This window comes from Platichthys flesus, chromosome 19, assembly GCF_949316205.1.
Source record: "Platichthys flesus chromosome 19, fPlaFle2.1, whole genome shotgun sequence".
Taxonomy (NCBI): Eukaryota; Metazoa; Chordata; class Actinopteri; order Pleuronectiformes; family Pleuronectidae; genus Platichthys; species Platichthys flesus.
Genome location: NC_084963.1, coordinates 20,175,576 through 20,202,908, shown reverse-complemented (window position 1 = coordinate 20,202,908; position 27,333 = coordinate 20,175,576). Strand labels below are relative to the sequence as shown.

Sequence of the window (27,333 nt, the reverse complement as noted above, 5' to 3'; positions counted from 1 at the left end):
CAATAATTAAAATCACGATTAAATTTCGATTAATCGAGCAGCCCTATGTCGGTATTTACGTGTCTTGTGAACTTTTGATCGAATCAACACTAAGTTAAATCAAATACTGCTCAGGTTCTAATACTGTAGCTTGTGATGAGTGTTGGTATTTATTGTTAAAGTGTAATGTGAAAGCAGGAGCATGGATGGAGGACACTCGGACAGATACATGGTACAAACTGCACCTGATCCTCAAGCAGCAGGGCTTATCATTTAGCGATAGCATCATTGTAACCCTGTATTCAGTTTTTGTTGACCCCCTCCTTAAAAAGTGTGTGTGTGTGTGTGTGTGTGTGTGTGTGTGTGTGTGTGTGTGTGTGTGTGTGTGTGTGTGTGTGTGTGTGTGTGTGTGTGTGTGTGTGTGTGTGTGTGTGTGTGTGTGTGTGTGTGTGTGTAATATATAATAGCTAGATAGCAAGTACCTACCACTCTGTTGTCACCTATAGAGGACAAAAGCTCATGTCAGACTGTTATCAAATGATTGAACATAATCATGACATATTTCCAACCCCTAAGCTTGCAGTTTCTTTAGTGTGATTTGCTTTCTTTCTTCAGGCATTTCTGAATCAGCATGGCAGTGAGCTGGTGTCACTCTGTGAGGGTTATTTAACATCCGTCATCATGAATGAAAAGGGAGCTCAGAACCTCAACGAGGAGCTGATGGTGGGAACTAACTCTATACTCTATGCTGCTTTTCCTTGCAGGTTAAGGTTAGGATTCAGTTTGAAGTGATTGCTGTTATTGTAAAAGACTTAGGGTTAAGATATTTTACAGTTTTGATTTAAAAAAATTTCAGACCCAATATGCAGCATCATCCCAGGTCGGCACCTTTTTAGTGGCACTTCTTATATAATGAAAATGTTTCTCTCTTCAAGGTTAAACATCTCCACACGCTTGGTGTGGTGTCACTCCACTGCCCTGCTGAAGTTGGCAAAAGGACAGTGCTGCTGGTCGAGTCTCTCCTCACAGTACATTCTGACAAACTGGCAGGTATTATTAATGGGCATTAATATGACAGATTTGTCTTTGGGCCTGGCCCAATTCCTCTCCCTTAGCTCTACACCTAGATATGAAGTGCCCCTATAACACATCGAAATGGCACAGGTATACCCCTTCCCGCCCATGTGCAAAATTAAGGGGTTGGGCCAAGTGGTAGGGTGTCCCTAAGAGGAAATTTCTTATATGGTTTTCAGTTTGATGCAGAAGCTTGTAAGGACAGGACTAATGGTACTTTTAATAACCCATTTAAACATGCTGACTTTATATTGACCTATTGATCAATCTCTCCAATCTCTCCTTCAATTGTCAGATGTGTCACTATTATAATGTTGATTGATAAAGGTTGCTAATATAATAATGAAAGTTGAACGATTAGGGAAAGAGAGTGTGGGAACAAAAAGAAAAGTTAAAGAGACTTAGTTGTTAATATTTGTCGAGATTGTTTGTGTATTGTAGTTATATATTAAGAAATAAAATTGTAACGGCAAACTTAAACACTATTTTAAGATGCCTTTTTCAAAAGCTCTTTATACAATACATTTGTTTTTAATACAAAGCTAATTTTACTTGAAACAAGAAAAGCAGATTTATTTAAAACAACTTGAATTTAGACTGTTTTGATATTCCTCCAGAAAGTAACCTGAGTAACTTGAGATCTTGTCTGGGACTTTAAAAGGCTGACTAGCAGTCCAGAAGGGGGAGATTTTTGTTTTTGTGGAATAATGACTTGCAGTGCATACTTTGTTTGCGTCCTAATTACTAGGGGAAGATTTTCTGCCCCTTTGTGGCTTCTTTTGGAGGGGGACTCTACCTGCAAAGGGCATTTCATATCTAGGGGTAGGGCTAAGGGAGAGGAATTGGTACATTGTAAAAGAGGTGAATTGGGAAAGGCTCTTTATCTAATTGTGAGGACTTTCATTGATGTAATGCTTTCCCAAGCTGAATACCTGACCCCAACTCTTACCTTGTGACACAGTCTCATAAAGGAAATAACAAAAAAATGATGCAAGTATAGAGATAAAAACGATGATATAAGAAGGAGCATGCCAATGAAGGACTCTAAATGCAAGAAGTAACATTTTGTTGGATAAAATACTAATAAAAGTAATACAACGACTGTTTATGTCTGAGCTCGTGGAGGCGATGCCAAAGCACCGCGCTAATTCCTATCACGCCGGCGCTTGGCTGTTCACACCGGACACTGAAGCGACGCTGAACCGCCGGGCAGTGCTAATAATATCACCCGTTGATCCAGTAGATTAAAAGCATATACTTACTTTTTGCTCCAACATTATGTGGAGCAACAAGACTATGTGGAGAATACGTAGCCCCCTCTCTCTCTTTTTATCTGTATCACTGCTTGTGTGGCTGTAGTGGATGGGCAGATGGTGACATTTAATAATGTCATTGGTCGTATTAAAACTCCAGGACAACAGAAGGGGACTTCAAAGTATGGGATGCATATTTGATCATTTATATCATATAAAATATGTCATCAATATAGTTTAAGATCGTTTTTCAGTGGGTTTCCTGGTGCGATACACTCGCGTCAAGTGCAAAAAATAGACTTGACGCCGAAACGATCGCTGCACGGCATGAGGCAGCCTTGGCGCAGCGCAGCGTTTCAGCCTCCGGTGTGACCCGCACAAAGTTTTAACATGGGAGTGGAAGGGAGCCAGCTGTTATTTAAGCCTTGGCGCTGCGCTGAAGCATCGCTTCGGCATCGCTTCAGCGCCCGGTGTGAACCCGGTGTTAGTAAATAACGCCGGGTTCACACGTTGCTCTGATTGGTTGTAGGTCTATCCAATTGAGCGAAGAGGAATTTTATTTCCTGGTCAGTTGAAACACGCCCCATAATCACAGCCCAATGGAGCGGTCTCAGACTCACATTCTTACTAGAGTTGTGAGTCTGACAACGTCAGGCTACTGGCTCGGGGTAAACTCTTTGAAAATCAAAAACATACAGAGAATAAATACCATAGAACCTTTTTATTATTTGTTATGGTAGTAGTTATGTCAAGAACCTTAATTTACTTTCACTGCTGGTCTTGATTCTGTCAGGACAGGCCTGTCAGCTTTTTCGGGGGGGCCAACACTAATATTGACTTGGTCAACATTCTTGAAACAAACTCCTGGGATTCTCTGTTTAATCAACAGTTTTGTATGGTGGACTAGGTATTATTTTTGATATGTCCTACGAGCTAGTTTACGATTCAGTCTATTTTCAATGACTGATCAGCTTCCCTATAGACCATTAACAGTATAAAGTATGTGCTATGTAAGTAATGATTTGTTTCTATATCAACAATATAAATAAGGTTAAACATTGTTTTAAAGATAGAAAGATAATATAAAATTAAATATTAACACAGATAAAAGACATTAAAATCAGGGGTCAAAAGGCTTTGCTGTAAAATATGTTTTAAGCAAGAATTTAAACGGGTTGAGTGGTAACAACTCAAGTATTTGTTTACTACTCTATGCTGATATTCGGACCTGGACTTTATTAATTTAGCTCCAATGCAGATTATATTCTGAATGTCCAAGAGCATTTTTCTCGTTTTTTAAGGACATTTTTTTTACATATTATTTAGGTACTAAAATCCAACATTATGAATCATACATAAATTACAATTCAATTTGATCTCCTCTCTTCTTTTTTTGCAAACCTCTTGCACAATGCATAAATTAAGTCAAGCTCTGCATCAACTATTGTATGGTAACATGGATTACATGGCTGACTTTTTTTTTTATGCTGGTTTATTGACAGAGTGCCAGAGGGAACTGCCAGCTTTGCTGCCTCTGTCCCAATTCAAAGAAAATGCTCTACCTTGTAGAGTCAAAGCCCATGCAGTCATCACTTTAGGTAATATGTTGCTCTTTGCCCTTTGCTCTTTGTTTCTGTTTCTCTTTAAGTAAAATCTATAATATGTATCCTTCTGTCTCATCATACTTGTTTCTGCAATTGTGGCAACTCTCTGTTTTAGGTAAACTGTGTTTACAGCATGAGGAACTAGTCCAAAAGTACCTGCCAGTGTTTGCCAGGGAGCTGGAGGTTGGCACAGATGTTGCTGTGCGCAACAACCTGGTGGTGATAATGTGTGATCTGTGTGTTCGATACACTACCATCGTGGATCATTACATCCCCAACATATCTGCCTGTCTGAGAGACAATGAAGCTGTCATCAGGGAGCAGTCTCTTATAATGCTGACCAACCTGCTCCAGGTAGGAATTGTTCTATAAATTCTACTATACACATAGTTTCAAACTCTTAATGATAGGTCAAGTAGACCTACAAAAGCCTTTACTTGTACTGTGGCAAGCCAGTTCAATCATGAACATGCATACTTTAATCTAGCACTGTAATCAGTAGGCTGTTTTTTTGTTTTCTATACACAATCTTTTGGACTAATTAGGCAATCATTCTTATTTATTTATTCCACACCTCCCGATGCTGTGGTCAGTTGAGCCATTGCGTGTGTTCTAAAGTGAGGTCAGGCGTACCGCATTTAATCCTTCTCTTGAGTCTTCGTTTGTGACAACAGTGGTGTTCATGTATCAGGGTCCAACGCCTGATCTCCACTCCCTTCGACACATCCCTGTTGTGTAATAGTAGTAGTAGATTTGATGTTGGCTAATTATTAATAAAGATCAGTCTCAAGCGATAAGTTAAATTAATCTCAATATTTAATATTAAAGATTATATAATAAACAATGAAGGGTTTTAAGTTTGAGCACATGCTATAGTTATCAGCTGTATTCATATACATATGCACAACTAATCACAGAATACAGATCTTATAATTATAAAAGGATTTATTAAAAAGGGAAATAAATTTAATGTTATTCAATGATTCTTCATTTAACAAACTCATGCGTGCAACGTGCCATGCAATGCACTGCGGCAAAGCCCTGCAAAGCATGGACCTAGTGGTGCCTGCCACTAGGCGGCACATTACATATTACTATTCCGTGGTGTATATTATTATGGGTGCCGCCTAGTGGCTGGCACTAGGCGGCACAATGCTTTGCATGGCGCAACATATTACTATTCCGAGGTGTATATTATTATGGGTGCCGCCTAGTGGTGCCTGCCACTAGGTGGCACAATGCTACGCAACGCGCCATGCAAAGCATTACATATTACTATTCCGTAGTGTATATTATTCTTCTATCTTCTTCCGTCTTTATTTTGCCGAGCTTCTCCTCCCACAAATTGTCGCACATTCACGAGACCTACAAATATACCTGCGGAATTACGTTGATCGGTGTGCTATTATTAAGATTTTTGATTCGTCCCCCGGTTCGCTCAAAGATCGCGATAACGCGACCAAAAACGACGAATGGGACTCAAGGTCTCTTTACCAAAAGAGCGAGAGGCTGAAAATCAGTGTTTTTAGACCCTTTTTTGTCACTCAAACTGCTCTCAAATCCCCAAACGGAGGTGATTTTTAGATATTTGAGGTGGTGAGATTGTTTCCTTCGCAGACATGTCACTCTCAAATTTCTCGGACCTTTACTTATATACGCATCGAAAAATCGAGGAATTATTTCCGGATCCTTCTCCCATTGGCGCCCCATGTTAATTCTGAAGATTTTTCTGAAAAGATTAAAACTGAAAAATAAAACGTAAATCGCCCCCACGGCTCCATTTCTCTCAGCTCTCACGAATAAAAAATATATCTGGTTGTAGTGTAAACTCTTGTGATTCTCAAAATGTTTTCATTTTCCATGTAGGACTTATAGTTTTTGAGTAACAAGTATTTGTTTGATGACGGTGCTAGAGTGTGAAAAAATGTCTCTTCCATTAAAAGTAATGATAAGTCTCGGAGGAGAATTTATGAAATGTAGTAAGTTTCTAAACTGCTCGTACATGTCTCTAAAGAATAATATAGATATGTCCTTGTTCGGCTAAACCTTCTGATTCTCACGGTGTTTTCATTTCACGGACAGCAGTTATAGATTTTGAATTAGAGCATTTTGTTCGGGACGTTCTCCAGAGGGCTGATGTCGCACCTGGCGTAATCAGTGACTCACACGCAGAGGGAGGGGGGACAGAGAGGGAGGGGGGACAGTCAGATCTATTTTTAGACTTCACAGGTGGTAATCAACACTGCAGGTAGTGCATTCAGAGGAGCAGAGAGACAGTAACTCAACATGGCGTGTTCCAGTACCAATGTGGGTAAGATACAAACAGTTTTTTTCTTTGTCTTTCAGGGGGGAACTGTTGAATTCTTTAAACAATCAACTGTCAATAATATCTTAAGTCAATGTGTTCATTTTCCAGATAGGACTTATAGTTTTTGAGTAACAAGTGTTTGTTTGGAGGAGAATTTATGAAATGAGAAGTAAGTTTCTAAACTGCTCACACGGCCACATTTTTTGACTCTAAACCATAATATAGATATGTGTGTACTTGTTCGTCCAAGCCTTGTGATTCTCACGGTGTTTTCATTTTTCGGATAGAAGTTATAGTTTTTGAATTAGAGCATTTGTTCGGGAGGTTCTCCTGAGGTCTGATGTCTCCCTCTCATTCCCGCACACCTGGCGTAATCAGGGCCTCACACACACACACACAGACGCAGAGGGAGGGGGGGACAGTCGGATCTATTTTTAGAATACTTCACGGGTGTTGATCAACACTGTAGGTGCTGCAGTCAGTAGAGCAGAGGGACAGTGACCCAGAGGTGGCCAGTTCAAGTCCCAGTGTGGGCGGGGCGTAAATTGTTTTTTTTATTTTCTTTGTCTTTCAGGGGGGAACTGTTATACTGCAATGTGATTGGCTCTTGATCAGATTCCTGTATTAGTGTGTTTGAAGTGATAGTGATAGCGCCACGTGGTGGTCGTTGTGAAAATGAAGTTTTAGCAATCTCCCCCAAAATCCTGTCACATGATCATAGCCCTGTCCTGAAGAAATCGATGAGTGTGTATGCAGTGTTAGCGATAGCGCCAGCTACTGATCAAGTCTGTCGCTCTCTCTTCTATACCAGCCAGTTTCTCTCTCTCTCTCTCTCTCTCTCTCTCTCTCTCTCTCTCTCACTACTTCCGGGGTGTTGATCAACACTGTATGTGGTGCAGTCAGTAGAGCAGAGGGACAGTGACCCAGAGGTGGCCAGTTCAAGTCCCAGTGTGGGCGGGCTTAATTTTTTTTTTTTTAATTTTCTTTGTCTTTCAGGGGGGAACTGTTGAACTACAATGTGATTGGCTCTACATCAGATTCCTGTGTTAGTGTGTATGAAGTGACAGTGATAGCGCCACCTGGTGGTCGGTGTGAAAATGGAGTTTTAGCATTCAACCCCAAAATTCTGTCACGTGATTAGAGTCAACACTTGATCAAGTCAAGACTATGACCGCATACACACTAATAGTGATAGCGCCACCTAGTGGTCAGTTTGAAAATGAAATATGAGCAATCTAACCCAAAATTCTGTCAAACGATCAGAGCCCTGACCTGAAGAGACCTATGATAGTGATAGAGCTGCCTACTGATCAAGTCTTTCTTAAACCAGTCTCTCTCTCTCTTTCTCTCTGGGTCTCTCTCTGAAACTGGTACATTTTCTCTCTCTCTTGGTCTGTCTCTCTCTTAAAGCAGCCAGTCTGTCTCTTTCCCAAAAAACAAAAAGTCTCTTTTCGACCCGGACGCAGAAGGCACCCATTTCGAAATTTAAGAGTGTGAGCAGTACAGTTCCCATACCAGACTGTGATGCACCCTGTCAGCAAGCTCTAGATGGTGTACCGGTGAGAAACATTAAGAGGATGCTGGCATTCATGCCACTTAGGAGCTCTATTGACCATAGTGTATTTGTGGAGTGACAAGAGATTCTCAGTAATGTGCACAGACTGCAAAACTAGGAACCTAAAGCTTTTTACAGGGTTCCCGCGGTGTCTTAAGTCTTAAATTTAATAATTGGAAATTTAGGCCTTAAAAAGTCTTAAACTGTCTTAAATTTGATTTAGCTAGGTCTTAAATGAATTTGATTAGGAAGCGACTTCGCGATGTGCTTGAGGAAATGTCCGTGCTGCACGGGAATCGCAGCACGGTAATCAATTCCCCCCAACAATTCGTATGGAAATAAATCGGAATGGAACCATCACTAACTTTGCAGTCCCAGGGGAGGACTTATCGGAGGACACCCAGTGTGTTGGTGAGGATTGATGTAAGGACTGTATATGAGGAACTTATTCTTTTAGCCGGTACTGATTTCCAGCTCCGCTCCAGGTGTGTCTGCTAAAACACGACTCAGACGACTTCTCTCTGTTAATGTTATTTAATTTGTCCACAAATATAACAGGAAAGATACGTGCGTGCAGACTACACACCTCCATATTAACAATATACATACTTATCTACCCGTATGTACATGTTAGTGAGGAACCCACCGATAACGCTGCACACGCGCTGACTGGGCAGCCCCAGGTGTGCAAGTTAACTAATAAAAAACTCTGAATCTACTACTAACATACAGTACCCACTCAGGTTGCTCGCGGATGTACATGCACAAACAGACAGCAGTCTCTGTCTGACGGACAGCTGTCTTCTTCCTCTCTGTCTCACGCTAAACGCTTGATTATTACTGCACCACACTCCGCTTGCGCTACTCTGAGCGCACCCCCACTGAATGCGCGTTCCCGCCGCAGGATTACAGCACGCGCCCCTCTTTCTGTGCTCTGCGCGCACCTCCGCAGTGTTGATAGGCAGCCTTTATCCACAGTGTCTATCAATTGAAAAACGCGCGGAGCAATCAAGCAAAATGAGACGAAAATTCTACTAGTGTGTCAACGTCTTTTGTAACTTAATGGGGAAGTGCAGGTTCAACTAATATTGGTTTAATAAAAGCAGGTTTAGTGCATGGTAGCAACCAGTGGAGGGGAATGTTCTGGAAGGCCACTGCACCTTTAGCTAGAAAACAGTAAAACTAGGAACATCAGGGGTAAAGGCTTTAGAATCAAATGCCCAGTCAGAGACACAGAGAGAGAAGTGAAAAGCCTCAACCAGGTCTACAGACACACGCACACACACAGTTATGTATACTGTTCTGTTCAGTCATTGTTATGTTGAACGGGAATACATTTACTTTGCAAGTAATTCTGGGACTTATTTCTTCTTACATATTCATTTTCCTTCATACTTTTTTGCAAGTATGGCCGTGAAATAGGTCTTAAATTCTATTAAAAGTGGTCTTAAGACTTCCGGTTGCGACACGTAGAGAGTGGACGCACACGCGAAGGCTCCCAGACTGCTTTTTGTTACTTTCATTTTTTTGTAAATTTTTTTTGAACATTTCGATATAACCAACGTTGCTTGACCTAGTTTAGTCAACTTCACATACGATGAGCAAACCTAAAAACACTAAGCCAGCCAACAACGTGGAAACTCCAGCAACACGTGCTGCTACAAGTGCTGCGGGCAAGCTTGCATCTTTTACAGCTACCAACTCTCCGACATAGTCAAAAACTCCTTCAGCTCCCGCGTTGGTCGGCATGGACCAGCTGTCTGCAGAGTTCGCCAAACAGAGAACCTCGTTAAAGGAGGATGTTTCTTCCCTGATCAAAGAGGCTATCAAACCGCTGCAGACTGCAATGGATACACTGCAACCAACAACAATGTCTTTCCAGGGCCGTCTCACCTCCATTGAGTCTGTGGCTGGTGACAACTTTGAAAGAGTAACGGCAGCGGAGTCTACAATTAAAATGCTTCAAAACCATAACCAGTCACTTCTGGATCGGATCGACGACCTCGAGAGCTTACCTCCGTACATTAAACATCCCTGAAGGCAGCGAGGATGGCAAGGATCCCGTCAAGTTCATGTCCGAGGCACTGATGCAAGTGAAGGTCCCCAATGTTTTCCCTGCGCCGCATGAATTGGAGAGAGCCCACCGGACCCCGACCTCCAGATCCGGCCGGAGATCTTCCCCCCGCACGTTCCTGGTTTGTTTCTCCAGATTTCAACAGAAAGAAGCTGCGCTGCGCTGGGCCAGGAATCACAAGCTGACGTACCAAGGTACCACCATAAGAGTTTATCAAGATGTCAGCGCGATGCTTGCTAAAAAGAGAGCTGCGCTTAACGGAGTTAAACAAGCCTTGTACCGGAGTAGCGTCAAGTTTCACCTGGTGTACCCGGCCCGGCTGCTCGTGATGTACGAGGATAACGTGTTTACCTTTGACTCGCCTGATGAAGCTCAGAAGTTTCTAGATCAGAAGTTTGGTAAGGAGTAAGACTATATATGTCGCGGTTTGGTCTGTGCAGCTTTGAGATGGTTAACCACCTCAGCCTCTGACATGTAAGATCACCTCTTCAACCCATCACATCAGCCAGCGGTCTGAGAACCTGAGTTATGAATACTCACTGACGTTATTGCTGGACTAATCGTATTATACTGTACACAAGTACACAACTTGAACTCTAATACTGTACAGACCACTTATGTTGCCTTTCAATATTCATGTTATACACATTCTCATATATGCTCGGTTGTTTTACAGTTATTATATTGCTCAACCATTTTATTTTATTTATTTATTTCATGTTTATTTTAACATATGACCACTGGGAGCCTTCCTGGGCATAAGTGTCAAGAGAATGTATTGCCAGAAGTTTTTGGAAATAGTGTTTAGCCTGCAGCTTGCCTCAGGGAGAAGGACAAGTATAGGCCTAGTTCTAGTTCTGTTTTTGTTTTGGACATGAGATAGGGTTAGGGGAAAGGAAACCACCACATTTTTGCAACAAATGTTCACCTTAGTTCACTTAAGAAACAAACATACCTGTGTACTTTATCACAGCCACTGCTCTAACTTATCTTTACCTACTACTCTTTTCAATTATTTTTTTTATAGTTGAGCATGAGAGATGGTATTGATGCAAAAAGGGCTGCTATACGATTTATTAGCTGGAATGTAAAAGGTTTAAATGGGCCTGTTAAAAGAGCCAGAATATTTAATCATCTAAAACACTTAAATTGTGATGTTGTATTTCTACAGGAAACCCATCTACTGGTTAAAGATCAAGTCAGACTAAAGAAAGGATGGGTGGGGAATGTGTTCCATTCCAACCTTAACTCTAAAACTTGTGGAACGGCAATATTGATTCATAAAAGAATCCAGTTTAGTGCGACCACTGTCACCTCAGACCCACAGGGTCGATTTGTAATGGTTTCTGGGCGTCTCTACCATAAAGGCCAATGTATGCTTCTCCGTTTTGATGGACACGGATAGATAGGACTGCCTTCTCCAACGTCGAATGCCCTCTCCGCGGCTCCTCGGAGAGCTTTTCGTGCAGCTCTCATTTTTCTAACGAAACGGCGGAGAGCCCACGGATAGCCCTTGGCTGTGATTGGTCCGCTAACGCCAGCATTTCGGGACCTCAAACTTCCTGTTCCATTCTCTACATCACAATAAACCTAAATCACAACTACGACTCGATGATTAATGTGACGTGTGTCAAGCCAGCGGCGTTGTCCAGCTGACGGTGGCTGGTTAGAGCACTTACGGCATGTGTGTACGGTCATATACGGCTATAACGAACTTTCATAACGGGGCTAGCGGGCTAGCCACCATGCTAACTGCGGTGGGAACAGCGCAAAAACCCGCTGACTTTAATCCCACGGCTGTCATGACACTGTTTCTCAAACACCGTCAGGCTAGAAGCAAACACTTGGTAGTATTTAGTATCGGGTGTCCGTGCTGACTGTGTGTGGAAGCTGGGGGGAAGCTAGCTGCCTCCGTGTAGCTTCAAGCTGTTGCAGCTGTTGAATTAGCAACGCAGTTTGTAAACAAGACCGGGGAACCGCTGCGTTAAGACACGATAACATAAGCATTTTGACCCGCTGGGTGTCACTTTATTCAGCAAAAACTGTCGCGTCAACAGCCTTTTTCTGTTAGCTGCCATCGTTCACTGTGTGTGAGGAGCTGGGGTGACGTAAATAAACCAGCGTGGACTTCTTCTATATCTCATGAGGTAGGCTTCTCTAAGCTCGACTTCCGTTGCGCCATCTACTGTTCTGGCGGTGAATTGTTTTCACAACAAAAAGGCTCGTAGAACTATAAATCAAAAAGGGTCCGACCGCTCAGTCCGTCCGTCAGTCCGCAACGGACTCGGAGAAGCATACTGAGGCCTTAAGCCTGTGGTTTTGATTAACATCTATGCCCCAAATTGGGATGATGATAAATTTATGGGGAAAATAATTTCATTAATTCCAGATTTGAACCCACAACAATTGATATTTGGCGGCGATTTAAACTGTGTAATGAACCCGGTATAAGACCGTTCCAACTCTAAATCTAAGAACCTGTCTAAAAAGGCCAAACTGTTATCAACCTTTATGAACCAGATAGGAGGTGTTGACCCCTGGCGTTCTTTGTTTCCACAAAGCAAGTCCTTTTCTTCTTTTTCCTGTGTACACCATTCGTATAGTAGAATAGATTATTTTTTTATTGACCAGTCTCTTCTCACCTTTGTAACTAACGCTGAATACTCAACTCCAGCTGAGTCAGATCATGACCCTGTAATATTAGACCTTGCATTTCCTTCTTACAAATTAGAACGCCCCTCTTGGAAATTAGATAGAAATCTTCTGGCTGATGAGATTTTGTGAAATGATCTCCCAAAAAATAGATGACTTTATAGATTCCAACTAAAAAGATGACACCTCTTAATTTGTCATCAACTGAAAAGACAGAACGTCTCCTATTATAATCATGGGGGTATGTCTGAGCATGGCGACAAAGCTGGACGGCTATTAGCACACCAACTTAAGTGCCGCTCCGTGTCCCAACAGATTCCACAAATACGGAAAAATGATGGTGAACTAACTATTGACCCAGAAGAAATTAATGAAACATTCACCTCGTTTTACTCAAATTTGTATACGTCAGAGATAACAAATGATAGCTTTGACATGGATTTTTTTTTCAATGATCTTCAAGCTCCTTCTATAAAGACAAGACACAGGACTGAGACTGAGCTCCCACTAAAATCTATGGAAATCATTAACGCGATCAAAACAATGCAGAATGGCAAGACGCCTGGCCCTGATGGGTACCCTGCAGAGTTCTATAAAAAGTTCTATAAAAAGTTCTTTGTAAACTGTCTACAATCTTACTTGATATGTTTAATGACTCTTTGTCTCATAGATCCCTGCTGGAGACATTGACTGAAGCATCAATTACCCTCTTGCTTAAGCCAGATAAAGATAACACGGAATGTGGCTCTTATCGACCCATCTCCCTTTTAAACTGTGACGTGAAGATCTTGGCCAAGGCCCTTGCCTTACGTTTAGAAGCCACAATGCATGACGTGATATCTGCTGACCAGACTGGTTTTATTTTGGGGCGTCATTCATTTACAAATATCCGCCGGCTATTAAATATTATTCACTCTCCTGCGCAGAGAAAGCCTTTGATAGGGTAGAATGGAGATATTTATTTACATGCTTAAAGAAATTTGGGTATGGTCCTTATTTCATTTCATGGATTAAACTCTTATATACCTCACCCAAAGCCTCAGTAATTACAAATGGTAAGCGCTCTCAGTATTTTCAGCTGTCAAGAGGCACCCGTCAGAGCTGCCCTATCAGCCCAATGCTATTTGCCCTGGCCATAGAGCCCTTGTCCATTGCACTCAAATCACTACCCTTGTTAAATGGAATCCATAGGGGAGGGGAAGAACATAGAGTATCTCTGTACGCAGATGATTTATTAATGTATGTATCAGACCCTGTTTCAAGCACCCCCCATGTGATCCATGCTTTGAGGAGATTTGGTGCTTTTTCTGGGTACAAATTAAACTTTAGTAAAAGTGAATGTTATCCTGTTAATGAATTGGCTTTTCAAATACAGGACAATGCTCTGCCGTTCCGGATGTCTAGAAATGGCTTTAGATATCTGGGCATTAACATTACAAGGGACATGCAGAAGCTTTACCAGGAAAATCATGCACTGGCTCCACACTGCTGATACAGACTGGTGCCATTTCGAAGATGCATCTTGCACTTCAACCTCTCCCAGAGCCCTGGTCACCTCCAGCCTTCCCATCTCTATTTCTCAATACACCAACAATCCAGTAGTCATAAATACCCTCAAAATATGGTTTCAACTTAGACATAGCTTCGGGTTTAATAATCTTCTCCATATAAGTCCCATACACAATAATCATCTTTTCCTTCCAGCTAGATTACACTCTGAATTTACTCTATGGCAAAGACAAGGCATTTACAAGTTTAAAGATATGTATATAAACAATATTTTTGCTAGCTTTGATGACTTATCACATAAATTTGGCCACCCTCGGTCTAGCCTGTTTCGTTATTTCCAAGTCCGCCACTTCCTTCAACATCATGACCCCAACTTTCCTTATTTACCATCACCTTCTGGTTTAGATGATCTGTTAGAAAAGGACTTATTTCAAGAATCAATAACTGTATATCCTCTTTTAAATCTACAACTCTCGCAAAGATCAAGGCAGCCTGGGTGGATGAGCTGGGAGAGGACTTGGAAGAAGACCTTTGGGACAGCGCTTTACTTAGAGTGAATGACAGCTCTTCATGTGCCAGATTAAGCATAATACAGTTTAAGATCTTACATCGCATCCACTACTCCAAAGCCAGACTTGCTAAAATATACCCTAAGACGGATGCAAGCTGCGACAGGTGTCTAAATACTGCTGCCGACTTAACCCATATGTTTTGGTCGTGCTCAGCTTTAACATCCTATTGGTTTGCAATCATTAAAACACTGTCAGAGGCTCTTGATATTGATCTACAGCCCAGTGCAGTAATGGCCATATTTGGTACTACTGATAGAAGATACTGTACAATAAGGAAAAAATATAAAAACATCATTGCTTTTACAACACTGTTGGCACGTAGAAGAATTTATTACATTGGAAATCTAAAAATCCACCTAGTTTGTCTCTGTGGTTTAATGACCTAATGCAGTTCATACAGTTAGAGAAAATAAAATACACTCTCAGCGGGTCCAGGGACAAATTCTTTTCAGTCTGGGATCCAGTGCTGACATATTTGGGTAAACTTAAGACTATGCCTTCTTAGTATCACTTAGCAGCCCTCTAGCATCTACAGTTGTGATATTTATCCTTGTGAGCTATAATGTGTAGTACACAACTTGAAAAAATGGTGAGCCTATGTAAATGTATGTGTTTGTTTTTCTTTCCTGGATGGATGTCCTGTATGTTCGGGAAGGGGGGGGGATAATGTATTCAAAATGATGTGAGCATTGGTCTAAAGTTCTTATGTGAATGTTGTATCATGTACAACTCCTGTGATATGAGTGCTCAATAAAAAATATATTCCAAAAAAAAAAAAAGTGGTCTTAAAAAGGTCTCAAAAAGTCTTCAATTTAACTTGGTAAAACCAGTAGGAACCCTGTTCTTACCATCTCAATCTTAACATAATCTTTGTCCATCCCCTGCTATCTTTTGAAGTCCACAGCCATCGCCTCTTTATCCATGATGAGGCCCTTTATGGAGGTGTCTTTATGAAACTGATGTACTTGGTAAAATTGTCATGGGTTAATAGAGAGTAAAGGAGGGGTTTAGCACACTTCCCTGAGTTGCGCCTGGCTTGAGGATCAGCTAGGGCAGGTGTGGCCGCCTTTTCTCGCCAATTCAGGCTTGCCTGTGAGGACGTCATATATTGAGCTGCAGATGAAGGTTTCCAGGCCAAGATTGGTGAGCTTTGAGATATATTTTGTTGAAAAATGGTGTTAAACACTGAGCTATGAACAACGAATAGCATTCTCACATATGTATTCCTTTTGTCCAGGTGTGTGAGCGCTGTGAGTAGTGAAAGGAGATAGCATTGTCTATGGCACTGTTCAGTCTGTAGGCAAACTGAAGACGTTGAAAGATAAGACTACAAAAATAGTTGAATTACTTGAGGACCCATCTTTTATCCAATGAAAAGTTGCACAATGTGTGATGTGTCTAAGTTCTAGACTGATGGCTGTCATTTTCTGGTGCCTCTCTGAGCACCCATGGGTGTGTTGAACTTCAAATAGTGTATGGTCGATCAAAAGTCAGTGGTGCATTTTATTGTATTTCGATCCGTTATTATCAAAATTGTATTATGCACTTACATAGGCAAAACACTTGCACACCAGTTTCATCCACAGAGGAGCATTTTCCCTTACCTGGAAATACTGTCATTGGCAATAAAAGAACTGCATTCTGTTCCTCTCACTTACGAGATGGGGGACACCAAATTAAAGATATCACAAGGAGAAGGCATAAAATCCAGCACATTTCTCTAAAATTTTTCTTAAATGAGTCGCTTTAATTTGACATATCTTTGAACCTGATATGCAAATAATTGCAATTTACCCATTCTTACTCCTCAACCCTGAACAAATAGTCTTTCTCGCATTTGTGGACCATGGGCAAGTCAAGATACAGTAGTTATTGATCTGATTCAACCTCTACTATGTATTTGATAGATAATAAGAGTTCTGGCTATAGTTCCACTTCACCACTACATGAGGCCATTTTTTATTAAAAGTTTTATAAAGTGACATTTGGTCTAACTAGCTACATGATGGCAGCATAGAAAGATAGGCTCCCGTCAGAAAAAAATTTATAAGTTTCTTATTGGCTATGCATTAAGGCAAGAGTAAATATAGCAGTCAACGAAAATGCGGAAAAAAGGGAAGACAGATCATGCACATAACACAACGTTAAAAGGACGCTGTAACAAGAACCCCCTTGTCACCGTGGGTCAGTGGACAGGAAACAGTAGAGACGCAGGTAAGGGTGCCTCAGTAGCTTCTTTTTATTTCTCCAGACACTCGTACAAACATAAATCAAAACTTCACGCATGCAACTCCTTATTTGCTTTGCCGCCTATCGTTGCCTCTCCGGGCATGCACTGGCTCCTTCTGTGCCAGTCCCGAGCCCCAGCTCGCTACTGCTGATAAGGGGAGAGAGTCATTAGTGGAACTTGAACACCTGAGTACAATTAGGCTCTCTCCCAGGCACCGATCCCAGCACCCCATCTCCACTCCCTCCCTCCTGTAGCCGACGCTGACCATCCCCCACTACCACATACCTCCACCGCCCGACTTAGGCCGGGGAGCCGTCTGTCCTAACCTACTCCCCCCCCACTCTGAACGGGAGAGGAAGTCGGCCACAACCATCTGTGCACCCGGCCTATGGATCACCTTGAATTTGAAGGGTTGTAAGGCCAAATACCAACGAGTGATCCACGCGTTGGCATCTTTCATGCGGTGGAGCCACTGGAGCGGAGCATGGTCCGAACAGAGGGTGAAAGAGCGTCCCAGGAGGTAATATCGAAGGGTGTCGACCGCCCACCGGATTGCCAGGCACTCTCTCTATTGTGCTGTATCTGGCCTCTCTCTCTGACAGTTTACGGCTGATGTACAGCACCGGGCGGTCCACTCCCCTCACCTGCTGAGACAAAACCGCCCCCAGCCCCCTGTTCGACGCGTCAGTCTGCAAGAGAAAGGGCAGAGAAAAGTTAGGTGTATGGAGAAGTGGTTTCCCGCAGAGGACCTGTTTTACCCTCTCAAATGCCTGTTTGCACTGCTCCGACCACTGGACCGGATCTGAGGCACCTTTTCGGGTCAGATCGGTCAGTGGGCTGGTCAGGTCAGCGAACGCAGGATGAACCGCCTGTAGTACCCCGCCAGCCCCAAGAACCGTCTCACCTCTTTTTTGGACTTGGGCCGCGGGCAGGCTGCGATAGCTGCCGTTTTATCCACCTGAGGGCGCACCTGCCCGCCGCCCAAGTGGTACCCCAGATACCGAACCTCCCTCCGTCCTACTGCACACTTCTTCGGGTTGGCTGTGAGTCCAGCCTGCCTCAGGGACTCCAGCACTGCGGCCACCCGCTGCACGTGCTCCGCCCAGGTGTCACTGTGAATGATGACATCATCCAGATAGGCGGCAGCATATGCAGCGTGCGGACGCAGCACCCCGTCCATGAGGCGTTGGAAAGTGGCCGGAGCCCCGAACAACCCGAACGGTAGTGTGACAAATTGGTATAACCCGTACGGAGTCGCAAAGGCCGTTTTCTCCTTAGACTCTGGAGATAGGGGAATTTGCCAGTAGCCTTTGGTCAGATCCAGTGTGGAGAAATAACATGCAGTGCCCAGCCGATCCAGGAGCTCGTCGACCCGGGGCATTGGATACGCATCAAACCGTGAGACATCGTTCACCTTGCGGTAGTCCACGCAGAACCGTACAGACCCATCCTTCTTGGCGACAAGAACGATGGGGTTGCACCAGGCGCTGTTAGACTCTTCTATTACCCCCATCTTGAGCATAGCTGCCAATTCTTCCTGAACAATTTTTCTTTTACGTTCAGGAAGCCTCGTTCAGGGTCGTGAACGCACACTCACCCCAGGGGAAGTCTCAACGTGATGTTGTATGAGCTTCGTGCGGCCTGGCAAGGGGGAAAACACGTCAGCAAAATGCTGCTGCAACAAGGCAATCTCTGCTCTCTGGGCCGGGGAGAGATGGTCATCACAAGGGAGCGAGGCCGGATTGATAGAATTTGGTACCTCGGGTCCCAACTCATCTCTTTCGCTCACCAGCGACACCAGAGAAACAGGCTCAGCCTCTCTCCACGCTTTAAGGAGGTTGAGGTGGTATATCTGTGTGGCTCCGTCCCTGTCAGAAAGCACAACCTCGTAATCGACATCCCCCACCCGCCGTGTGACCACAAAGGGCCCCTTGCCACTTGGCGAGTAATTTAGAGCTAGAAGAGGGAAGTAATACAAGTACTTTTTCTCCCGGTGTAAATTGTCTAAGCTTGGCTCCTCTGTTGTACAGGCGCTGTTTACGTGCCTGGGCCTGGAGCAAATTCTCCCGTGATAACCGCCCCAGTGTGTGGAGTTTCGCTCTCAAGTCCAGGACGTACTGAATTTCGTTCTTACTGGGGCTTGGACCTTCCTCCCAGTTTTCTCTAAGTAGGTCCAGTATGCCCCGTGGTTTTCAGCCAAACAAAAGTTCAAAGGGAGAAAATCCCGTGGAGGCCTGGGGTACCTCCCGCACTGCAAACAACAGAGGATCAAGCCATTTAGCCCAATTGCGCTCGTCTTCGTGAATGAACTTACGGATCATGGATTTCAATGTCTTGTTCATGCGCTCGACCAGCCCATCAGTCTGTGGGTGGTACACACTGGTCCGAATAGATTTGACTCCCAGTAATCCGTAGAGTTCTTTAAGTGTTAGTGACATAAACAAGGTGCCTTGGTCAGTCAGGATCTCTTTTGGGATCCCGACCCGGGAGATGACCTGAAACAGTGCCTGCGCAACACTCTTTGCAGAGATGGTGCGCAGCGGCACTGCCTCTGGATATCGCGTTGCGTAATCCACCAGGACCAACACAAAGCAATACCCAAGTGCAGACGGGTGAAATGGCCCGATGAGGTCCATACCAATGCGCTCAAATGGAATCTCCATTAATGGTAGCGGGCGCAATGGCGCTCTCGGGATGGCTGGTTGGTTCACCAGTTGACATCCACGGCAAGACGCGCACCAGCTGCGCACCTCCCCGCGAATGCCAGGCCAATAGAATCGGGTCATTATCCGGCTTAGTGTTTTATCATACCCCAGGTGACAAGCCATTGGGTTAAAATGAGCCGCCTGGAAAACCATTTCCCGACGGCTTTTAGGCACCAGCAACTGGGTGGTTTCTCCTCCTAATTGAGTGTCACGACTCACTCGGTATAGCCTGTCCCTGATCAATGAAAAATATGGGAACGTCTGGCAGCGTCAGGGCGCACCATGTGACCATCAATTTGTATCACCCGATCAAAGGCTGAGCGTAGAGTGTCATCCCGAGACTGTTCCAGTGGAAAATCTTCCATGGAGTGAAATTCAGGAACCAGCGGCGCCTCCTGTGGAGTCACTGCTGGTTCCTCCCCCCTGTCTGCAGTGTCGGACAACCTCGCGTCACCTCTGCGCGCAGCGCACACGTCATATGTCCCTGTCTGTCGTGAGCGCACCCCCACACATTGCCCCACTACAAAATGAAACCCCGGCCAATCAGTCCCCAGGATTAGGGGGTGCGTCAGGTGGGAGCTAACCGCGACCTTTATTCTATTCTTTTTTCCCTGGTGTCTAATTTCCGCTGTCACCATCGGGTATCTGTGAATATCCCCATGCACACACCTAATATCTACCCAACAAGCCTCCACCAAAGCCCCGGGTCGAACCAGGTTCTGGTGAATCATGGACTGCATGCAGCCTGAGTCCACCATAGCCTGATGTACAGCCCCCTGAATTCTTACCGGGATGCTGTATGTCGCTCCCGGACCGGGAAAGGGTGTTGCAGGGCCGTCAACCCGGATCACTTGCCCCACCTCCATGAGGGGGCACGCCTCCCGGAAGTGTCCGAGCTGTCCGCACCTCCAACACTCCTGCCCAGGCATCCGAGGCGTCCCCTGCGGGTTGGGAGCGGTGCCTGTAGCGGCTGGGACCTGCGAGTGAAAGAACCGAGACAAAACAGGGTTAACACGGGGATCAGGTGGGCAACGCCCCGGGTTATGGGACTAAGGAGGGCCCCTTCGCCGAGGGGCTGGGGTCAGTCGGGTCCGGGTGGGGGAGCGGTTGCCTCCGCCCTGGCCGTCAGGATGTACAGCGAGGTGGTCCTCTGCGAGAGTGACGGCCGCTTCCAGCGTCGCTGGTCGGTGATATCGCACCCACGCCGAGGTCCGATCCGGTAGCCCCCACAGAAACTGTTCCAGGACCACCTTCCCCAGCATCGTGTCCTCCGCTGAGGAGCCCCCGGGCTGCAGCCACCGTGTAGCCACATCACGCAGCTGTTGCGCGTAGGCGAACGGCCGGTCCTCCCCCAGCCTGGCGTCCCGGAGCCTCCGGCGTCAGCCCCAGCCGGTCCAGCACTGCCCTCCTGATGTGCCGGTAATCGGCTCTCGCTGCCGGCGGCAGCCCCAGCGCCGCCGTCTGTGCCTCCCCCGACAGCAGGGGAAGGAGCCGCACTGCCCACTCCTCCGCCGGCCACTCTCACGCCGCCGCCGTCGACTCAAACATTTCCATAAAGGACTGCGGGTCGTCCGCCTCCGACATCTTATGGAGGGTTATACCCGCCACCGGGAAGCGGGTCGCGGGGGACGGCGCTACGGTCTACTGGGAGAAGATATACTCCATCTGGCTCTGGAGCATCCCCAGGAACTGCCGATTAAATACGGCCTGCTCTCGCTGCATGGCCGCGACGCCCTCCATCATCTGGCCGAGCGCCACTGCCGGCTGTGTCGGGTTCTGGTCCCTCTCCTGTTCCATACCGATCCGGTTGGGCTCCAGTGTAACAAGAACCCCCTTGTCACCGTGGGCCAGTGGACAGGAAACAGAGACGCAGGTAAGGGTGCCTCAGTAGCTTCTTTTTATTTCTCCAGACACTCGTACAAACATAAATCAAAACTTTACGCATGCAACTCCTTATTTGCTTTGCCGCCTATCGTTGCCTCTCCGGGCGTGCACTGGCTCCTTCTGTGCCAGTCCCGAGCCCCAGCTCACTACTGCTGATAAGGGGAGAGAGTCATTAGTGGAACTTGAAAACCTGAGTACAATTAGACTCTCTCCCAGGCACCGATCCCAGCACCCCATCTCCACTCCCTCCCTCCTGTAGCCGACGCTGACCATCCCCCACTACTACAGACGCACATCTGTTACAAGCAATGTTGACGGCAAAATGCGACAGCCAGACTCCGACCTGGAACAGAACCACGATGCCAACCTTGGGCAAATCTTAAAAGAGCTACGGGAATACAGAAATGATTCCAGTCAGCAACCTTAAAGCACTAGAGAGGATATCAGCAAAATCAACATGCGTAGAGAAAACGGATGATCAGACAAACAAAGTGGAGTTTCGAATCCAACTTTCAGAAGAAGTACTGAAGTAATACAAATGGGGGCCAAATGAACTCACCTGGTGGGGTGTTTACGATATGACAATGTCAGACTACACCGAATAAAAGAAGTAGCTGAGAATTTGATCACAAAAGGGCTGAGGCGCCCTCTCTCCACAGTGCTAAATATCGAGAGAGCGTATGCATGTGCTGGCCCATAAACCTCAGACAGAAGCCCCCAAAGAATTGTAGTCATGTTCTCAAGCTATATGATGGAGAAGTATGTGTTGAGACGTGCCAGGCAGAAAAGGGGTTTCGATTAGTAAGGAAAAGGAGTTCATTTAGACCATGACTATGCTGAGGAGTTGATGAAGAATTGGAGACAGTATGCAGAAGCCAAAACAGCACTTAAGGACAAAAACATCAGATTCTTGGTCCGTTCCCCTCAAGATTGAGGCTTTTCTGAATCGGGGTGCTCTCAAAATGGTGGCTTAATTAAAAGTTCACACCTTCCTAAGCCTGCTTTCAAGATGGTCGCTGGCCATCCGAAAGTTAAAGGCCCCCACTCCTTCTGAAGTGGTTTTATGACCGGTAGCGGGGGAATATTCAATGAGGTGAAGAGATATGCGTGTGTCTCTGAGGATGCTAAGTAAGACAAAGAGTCTAGACTGAAATGCAAAGAATGACTGTGAAGAGCATTACAGACTAACATTACTTTCGAATAACTTATAACCAAACATATCACAACACATTTCAAACTCATAAACATCATTCAGACATTCAGCCTAGTATAATTATTAAGCCCAGTTATGTTACCCATCCTTGGAAAGGGAAAAGAGGTTGCTGTGCAGTTAGCAGTTCGTCCTTCCGGTTGTTTGAAGTCTTCTTGCTTTGTGTGGTTTCTGCCTAAGCGGTTCTGTTGTGTTGTGGAGCGCAGAAGCTGGTTGGCGTTTTCCTGCTGGAAATCGAGTCGCTACTAGGAGTTTGGTAGCGCTTGAGATGCGAGGAGGTTTCCTTAGTGAGAGGAGCTGGAAGCTGCAACTCTGCGCTCCTCATGTTTGATGCGAAGAGGAGATGTGAGCTGGAGAAATCAGGTTTCTCCCCTCGCCAATGCAGGAAGAGAGGCTGGTGGAAAGAGAAATAATCGGGGGAGACCTGGCCTTATATTGGCCCGGTGACCTCACAGGTCATGGGGCCAGAGTGACCAATAGGAAGTGACCCTCGGGACTTTTCACATCTCTGTGTTAAGTTGTCCAGAACAAAGGGACATGTAGCAACTTGGGAGACTGAGCTCTGGAGGCTTTCTCAAGAACCAAGACCATGCTGTTTTCAGGCTTTTGACTACACTACACACGTTTCATAAAATGTCCAAACTAGTGTTGCACGGTCTACCGGTACTAGAAAGGTACCGCGGTCCCCTTACGTTAAAAGCGATACGGTTTTGCATATTTTTAGTACCGGTACTTGTGCGGCTCCTTCCACTCGCTGTTCCGCTCCCAGTCACTTTGCATGCAGACTGTGAGGGGCGGGGCTGCCAGCTCTCACACATGCAGGCGGCCCTCACTCACAGCGAGTGATCTCAGAGGAGATATGGCTCTTGCCGACCGTCCTCAGCTTATTGAAAAGAAAGATGCACGGAGTGAAATCTGGAAATTATCTGGCGCGACCGGACAGAGACATAACAAGTGGGGCGGGTAAATGTGAGGCGCAACTAATGCTTCAGCCCTTCAGCCCCTCTGCAGCGGCTCCCTGTACGGTGTTCATATGTTGAACGGTAACGTGAGGGAACGTCACGTTAATTTGTCACGGCTCCTGGTTTTATCATGCTGGCCTGATACGATGCTGATTTGACAAATTAACGTGACATTCCCTCACGTAACGCATGTGTGTTTTTGCGCACTGCAAAACATTACACCCCAGTCACTTGAATGTGTTCTTGCCTTATTGCATGTATTCTCGTTTAAGATGTTGATCTAGCTTTCAATTTGGCTGCAAGAACGTAGCTCAGTTCATTGTAAAAATTAAACTCAATTAAGAAAAAAATTAAGAAAACGCTATACATGCAAAATAACCTATAATTTCCCTTATGTGGGCCTGTAGGTTAATACTAATATGAATGCCATTTGTTAAGTGTCCAAAAAGCTGGGCATGAACAAGCTGGTAAAAAAGGAAACCTACAGATGTTTTATTTATTACTATCAGATAAACCAGTATCGTATTGTGGTATAGTATCGTATTTGTGGTATCGTATCGGTTATCGTGATATTTTGGCAGGTATAGTATCGAAGACATAATTTTGGTATCGTGACAACACTAGTCCCAACAAAACATTGTTGCCGCATTAAAGGAACATCTACAGATCCTTCGGATTCACTCAAGATGACTTTCAGATAGAAAGGTTTGCTTGTGTGACACCACACCCAATAATGCTGCATACAACAGTTCTAGACATCACGACAAAGACTACTATGACATGTCTTTCATCAACCCAGTTATATCCTACTGTGTTTTCTTTCCTCATGTGACACAGCACCCGATATAACAGTAATGGATAACGCAACAAAAACTTCCCGGTTGGGTTGTATTTTCCTCTACCATTAATCTTTTCTCTGACTTCGTTTGTGTCCAAATTATCTTAAGTTTCTTAACCGTGTGCTTCAGCAATGCAGTCCATCTGGCTTGGCTCGGAAATCCGGGCTCCGCTGGACGACGGCTTCTCACCCGTGGGGAGGATTGTCCCTATTGTATGACTGTCTGTCCGACAGAGTCCGGATCACGTGTTTAATCCAATCCTTGTTGCCAAGTTAGTGGTGGGCATTTGCATTTAATCCCCTGGGGCCGGTATTTCAAAACTTGTAATCCAGATCAGAATGATCCGGATAACCAAATCCCCCTGTCCTCAGCCACGGATCAACCTGATCTATCCCGGTATTTCAAAACTTTGCTGGATTGGATCAGAGTGATCCTGATACCGGCAGATTGGGATGTCCAAATCCGTCCCGCCCCCTGGATCACAGACAGGAAATGGAGCCAACATTTTACAGAAAAAGGAGAAGCTAGCTCAACTATTGTCTCTGAATTAAAGTATAATCTTAGCCAGTGTTGATGCGTCCTCAGACTAGATGAAAGGCAATCATTATATTGAGTTAACCAATTATGTAAATCAGCACAAAGTTGAAAGAAGAGCTCGGTGATCTCTAATTAAGCAGAGTTCGCGCTAATGCGAGCTAACGCTGCTCCATTGACTCCTGTGTTAAGGAGCTAACAAGCTAGTAAATAGGCTAGCGTCTGTATGTCGCGGTCCACAGTCCATTTGAATGCATTCACTCGCAAGGCATTGTGTGTAGATTTTAAAATGTGTTGTACATATCTTTTTAGGAAACAGTTGTTAACAAAGGGGACAGCCCTAAAACCTTAATATTAGATTTTCTTTACAGATGTCTGTGGGAAGAGACTTGCACAGACTTGCTCCAAATGGCATTACTTTTTGAGCTTTGGCTATGAAAATTAAGTGTGTGTGCTGAATGCATGTGAATAAAAACATTTGACAGAGTTTCAGTGGAGGCCTTTATCAGTGGGTAACTTAACAAAAAAAACTGTTACTTAAATAAGGCATTCATATTCAAACTTAAACATACAAATCGAAGTTTTGTTAAACAAAAGCACAAGACCTTATCAATGAGGATCAAGAGAAATACAAATTAACCATGGCATTTCGAACTGCTCTTCCTGCTGGTTCATCTGCTTGATGTGCTGGTGGTGGTGGTGGTGGCTGCAGCTGTGGTACTTCTGCCGCAAGTGGTGGTCTGTCCAGGATGTCTTCATTCAGAGGAACTCTTCTCAATTGGGCAATGTTATGAAGAACAATGCAGGCAGATATTATATTGCAGGCCTGCTTCGGCTCCACACGAAGATAGTTCAGGCAGGCAAATCTGCGTTTTAAAACACCATTGATACGCTCAATTGTTCCCCTTGTTGCGCTGTGTGCATTGTTATACCTCAGCTGTGGGTCACATGTGACAGTAGCAAAGGGGGTCATAAGCCACCGTAGAAGTGGGTAGCCACTGTCACCCAGGAGGATACCATCCGGCGCAGTTTGTTGCAGTCTTCTGTAGAGATGACTTTCTCTTAGAATCCGTGCATCATGTACAGAACCAGGCCATCTCACATCACAGTTGGTTATTTTAAGGTCAGCATTCCCTATGAGCTGCACGTTGATACTATGCCGTCCCTTTCTGTTGACAAATTCCCATTCTCTTTCATGGGGTGCCTGAATGTGTATGTGGGTGCAGTCAATGGCACCAATAGTGTTAGGCATCCTGGCAATTGAGAAGAATTTTCTCTTGGTTTGTGTAATTTCTTCCTCAGTATCTGGAAATCTCACATACTGGTGAATTAGACCAGCCAAGGCTGCTGCCACTGAATGCATGACGTGTCCCACTGTAGACTTTGTCACAGCCAGGCCATCTGCAATGACTTAATAGAAGGATCCACAGGCAAAGAAACGTAGGGCAATAAGCACCTGCTCCTCCACAGTTAAGGCATGACTCCTTCTTGTAGGACGTTGAAGATGTGGGCGAAGAATTTCACATATATACAAAATATCTTCTCTTCGAAATCTAAACCGTGCATAAAGCTCATCATTTGAGTACTGCTCAATGAAATTACCTCGTTGGACATACTGACGAGGCTTGTATCGTCTCTGACGGTGCCGCAGGACATGTACTATGGATGTCATGTTGCAGAAGCAAAGGTCATTGACCTAACGAGCCCAGTTTTAAAGTCTGTGACCTGTTCTTTCTCACCTGCTTTCAATTTAGCTTTATGGTATTTAAGGCCTTCCTTAGTGATAGGGCTTTCTCAGACAACATGAAGAAGAATAAAGGAAGTAATTTCACAACAGCAGAGACAACGGCCCTTTTGGAGGGTGTTCGTGCCAATTACCAGGCCCTTTTTGGAGGTTTTAGTGGTCCTGGACAGAGTTCTCTGTCCTCAAAAGTAAAAACTAAAATATGGGCCGACATAACAAGGCAAATTAATGCCACGGGTAGTGGCCAACGGCGGAGTGTTGAGCAGGTTTGGCTTAGTTGGAAAAACTTAAAGCAAAAGGCTACGAAGGACCATTCTGAGGCGAAAACCCCCAAACAGGGAACAAGTCCATAAAACGTGGGGAGTTCACTGATACGGTTTTGGACATCATAGGAGGTGAGAGTACCCAAGCCTTGTTTGGAATACTGCCAGCTGGTACAGGGGAGTCAATCGACCCCACGGAGCCTCTGAACCTGTCTGCTGAATTGGTCACCCTCACCCCTGTGGAGCTGGCATTTGAAGAGCCCAGCACAAGCCAGAGCCCTGTCTTGGAGGAGATGTGGAATCCACCGGCACCACCACCACCATGTAAGCGCAAAAGGCAAGCTGAGAAGCGGGATGGCTACAATGAACTACTGAAGGTGGA

The 27,333-nt window shown here is 44.9% G+C and overlaps 1 protein-coding gene across 1 annotated transcript in view; it reads left to right on the top strand.

Annotated features, from left to right (window-relative positions):
- Positions 1–27,333, top strand: part of ncapd3 (non-SMC condensin II complex, subunit D3) — a 74,649-nt gene that overhangs the window by 22,548 nt on the left and 24,768 nt on the right. Inside the window, exons 20-23 of the mRNA XM_062412839.1 lie at positions 595–702; positions 915–1,029; positions 3,809–3,904; positions 4,026–4,264. Coding sequence (XP_062268823.1) covers positions 595–702; positions 915–1,029; positions 3,809–3,904; positions 4,026–4,264 — 558 coding nt within the window. The remainder of the gene's footprint in view (positions 1–594; positions 703–914; positions 1,030–3,808; positions 3,905–4,025; positions 4,265–27,333) is intronic.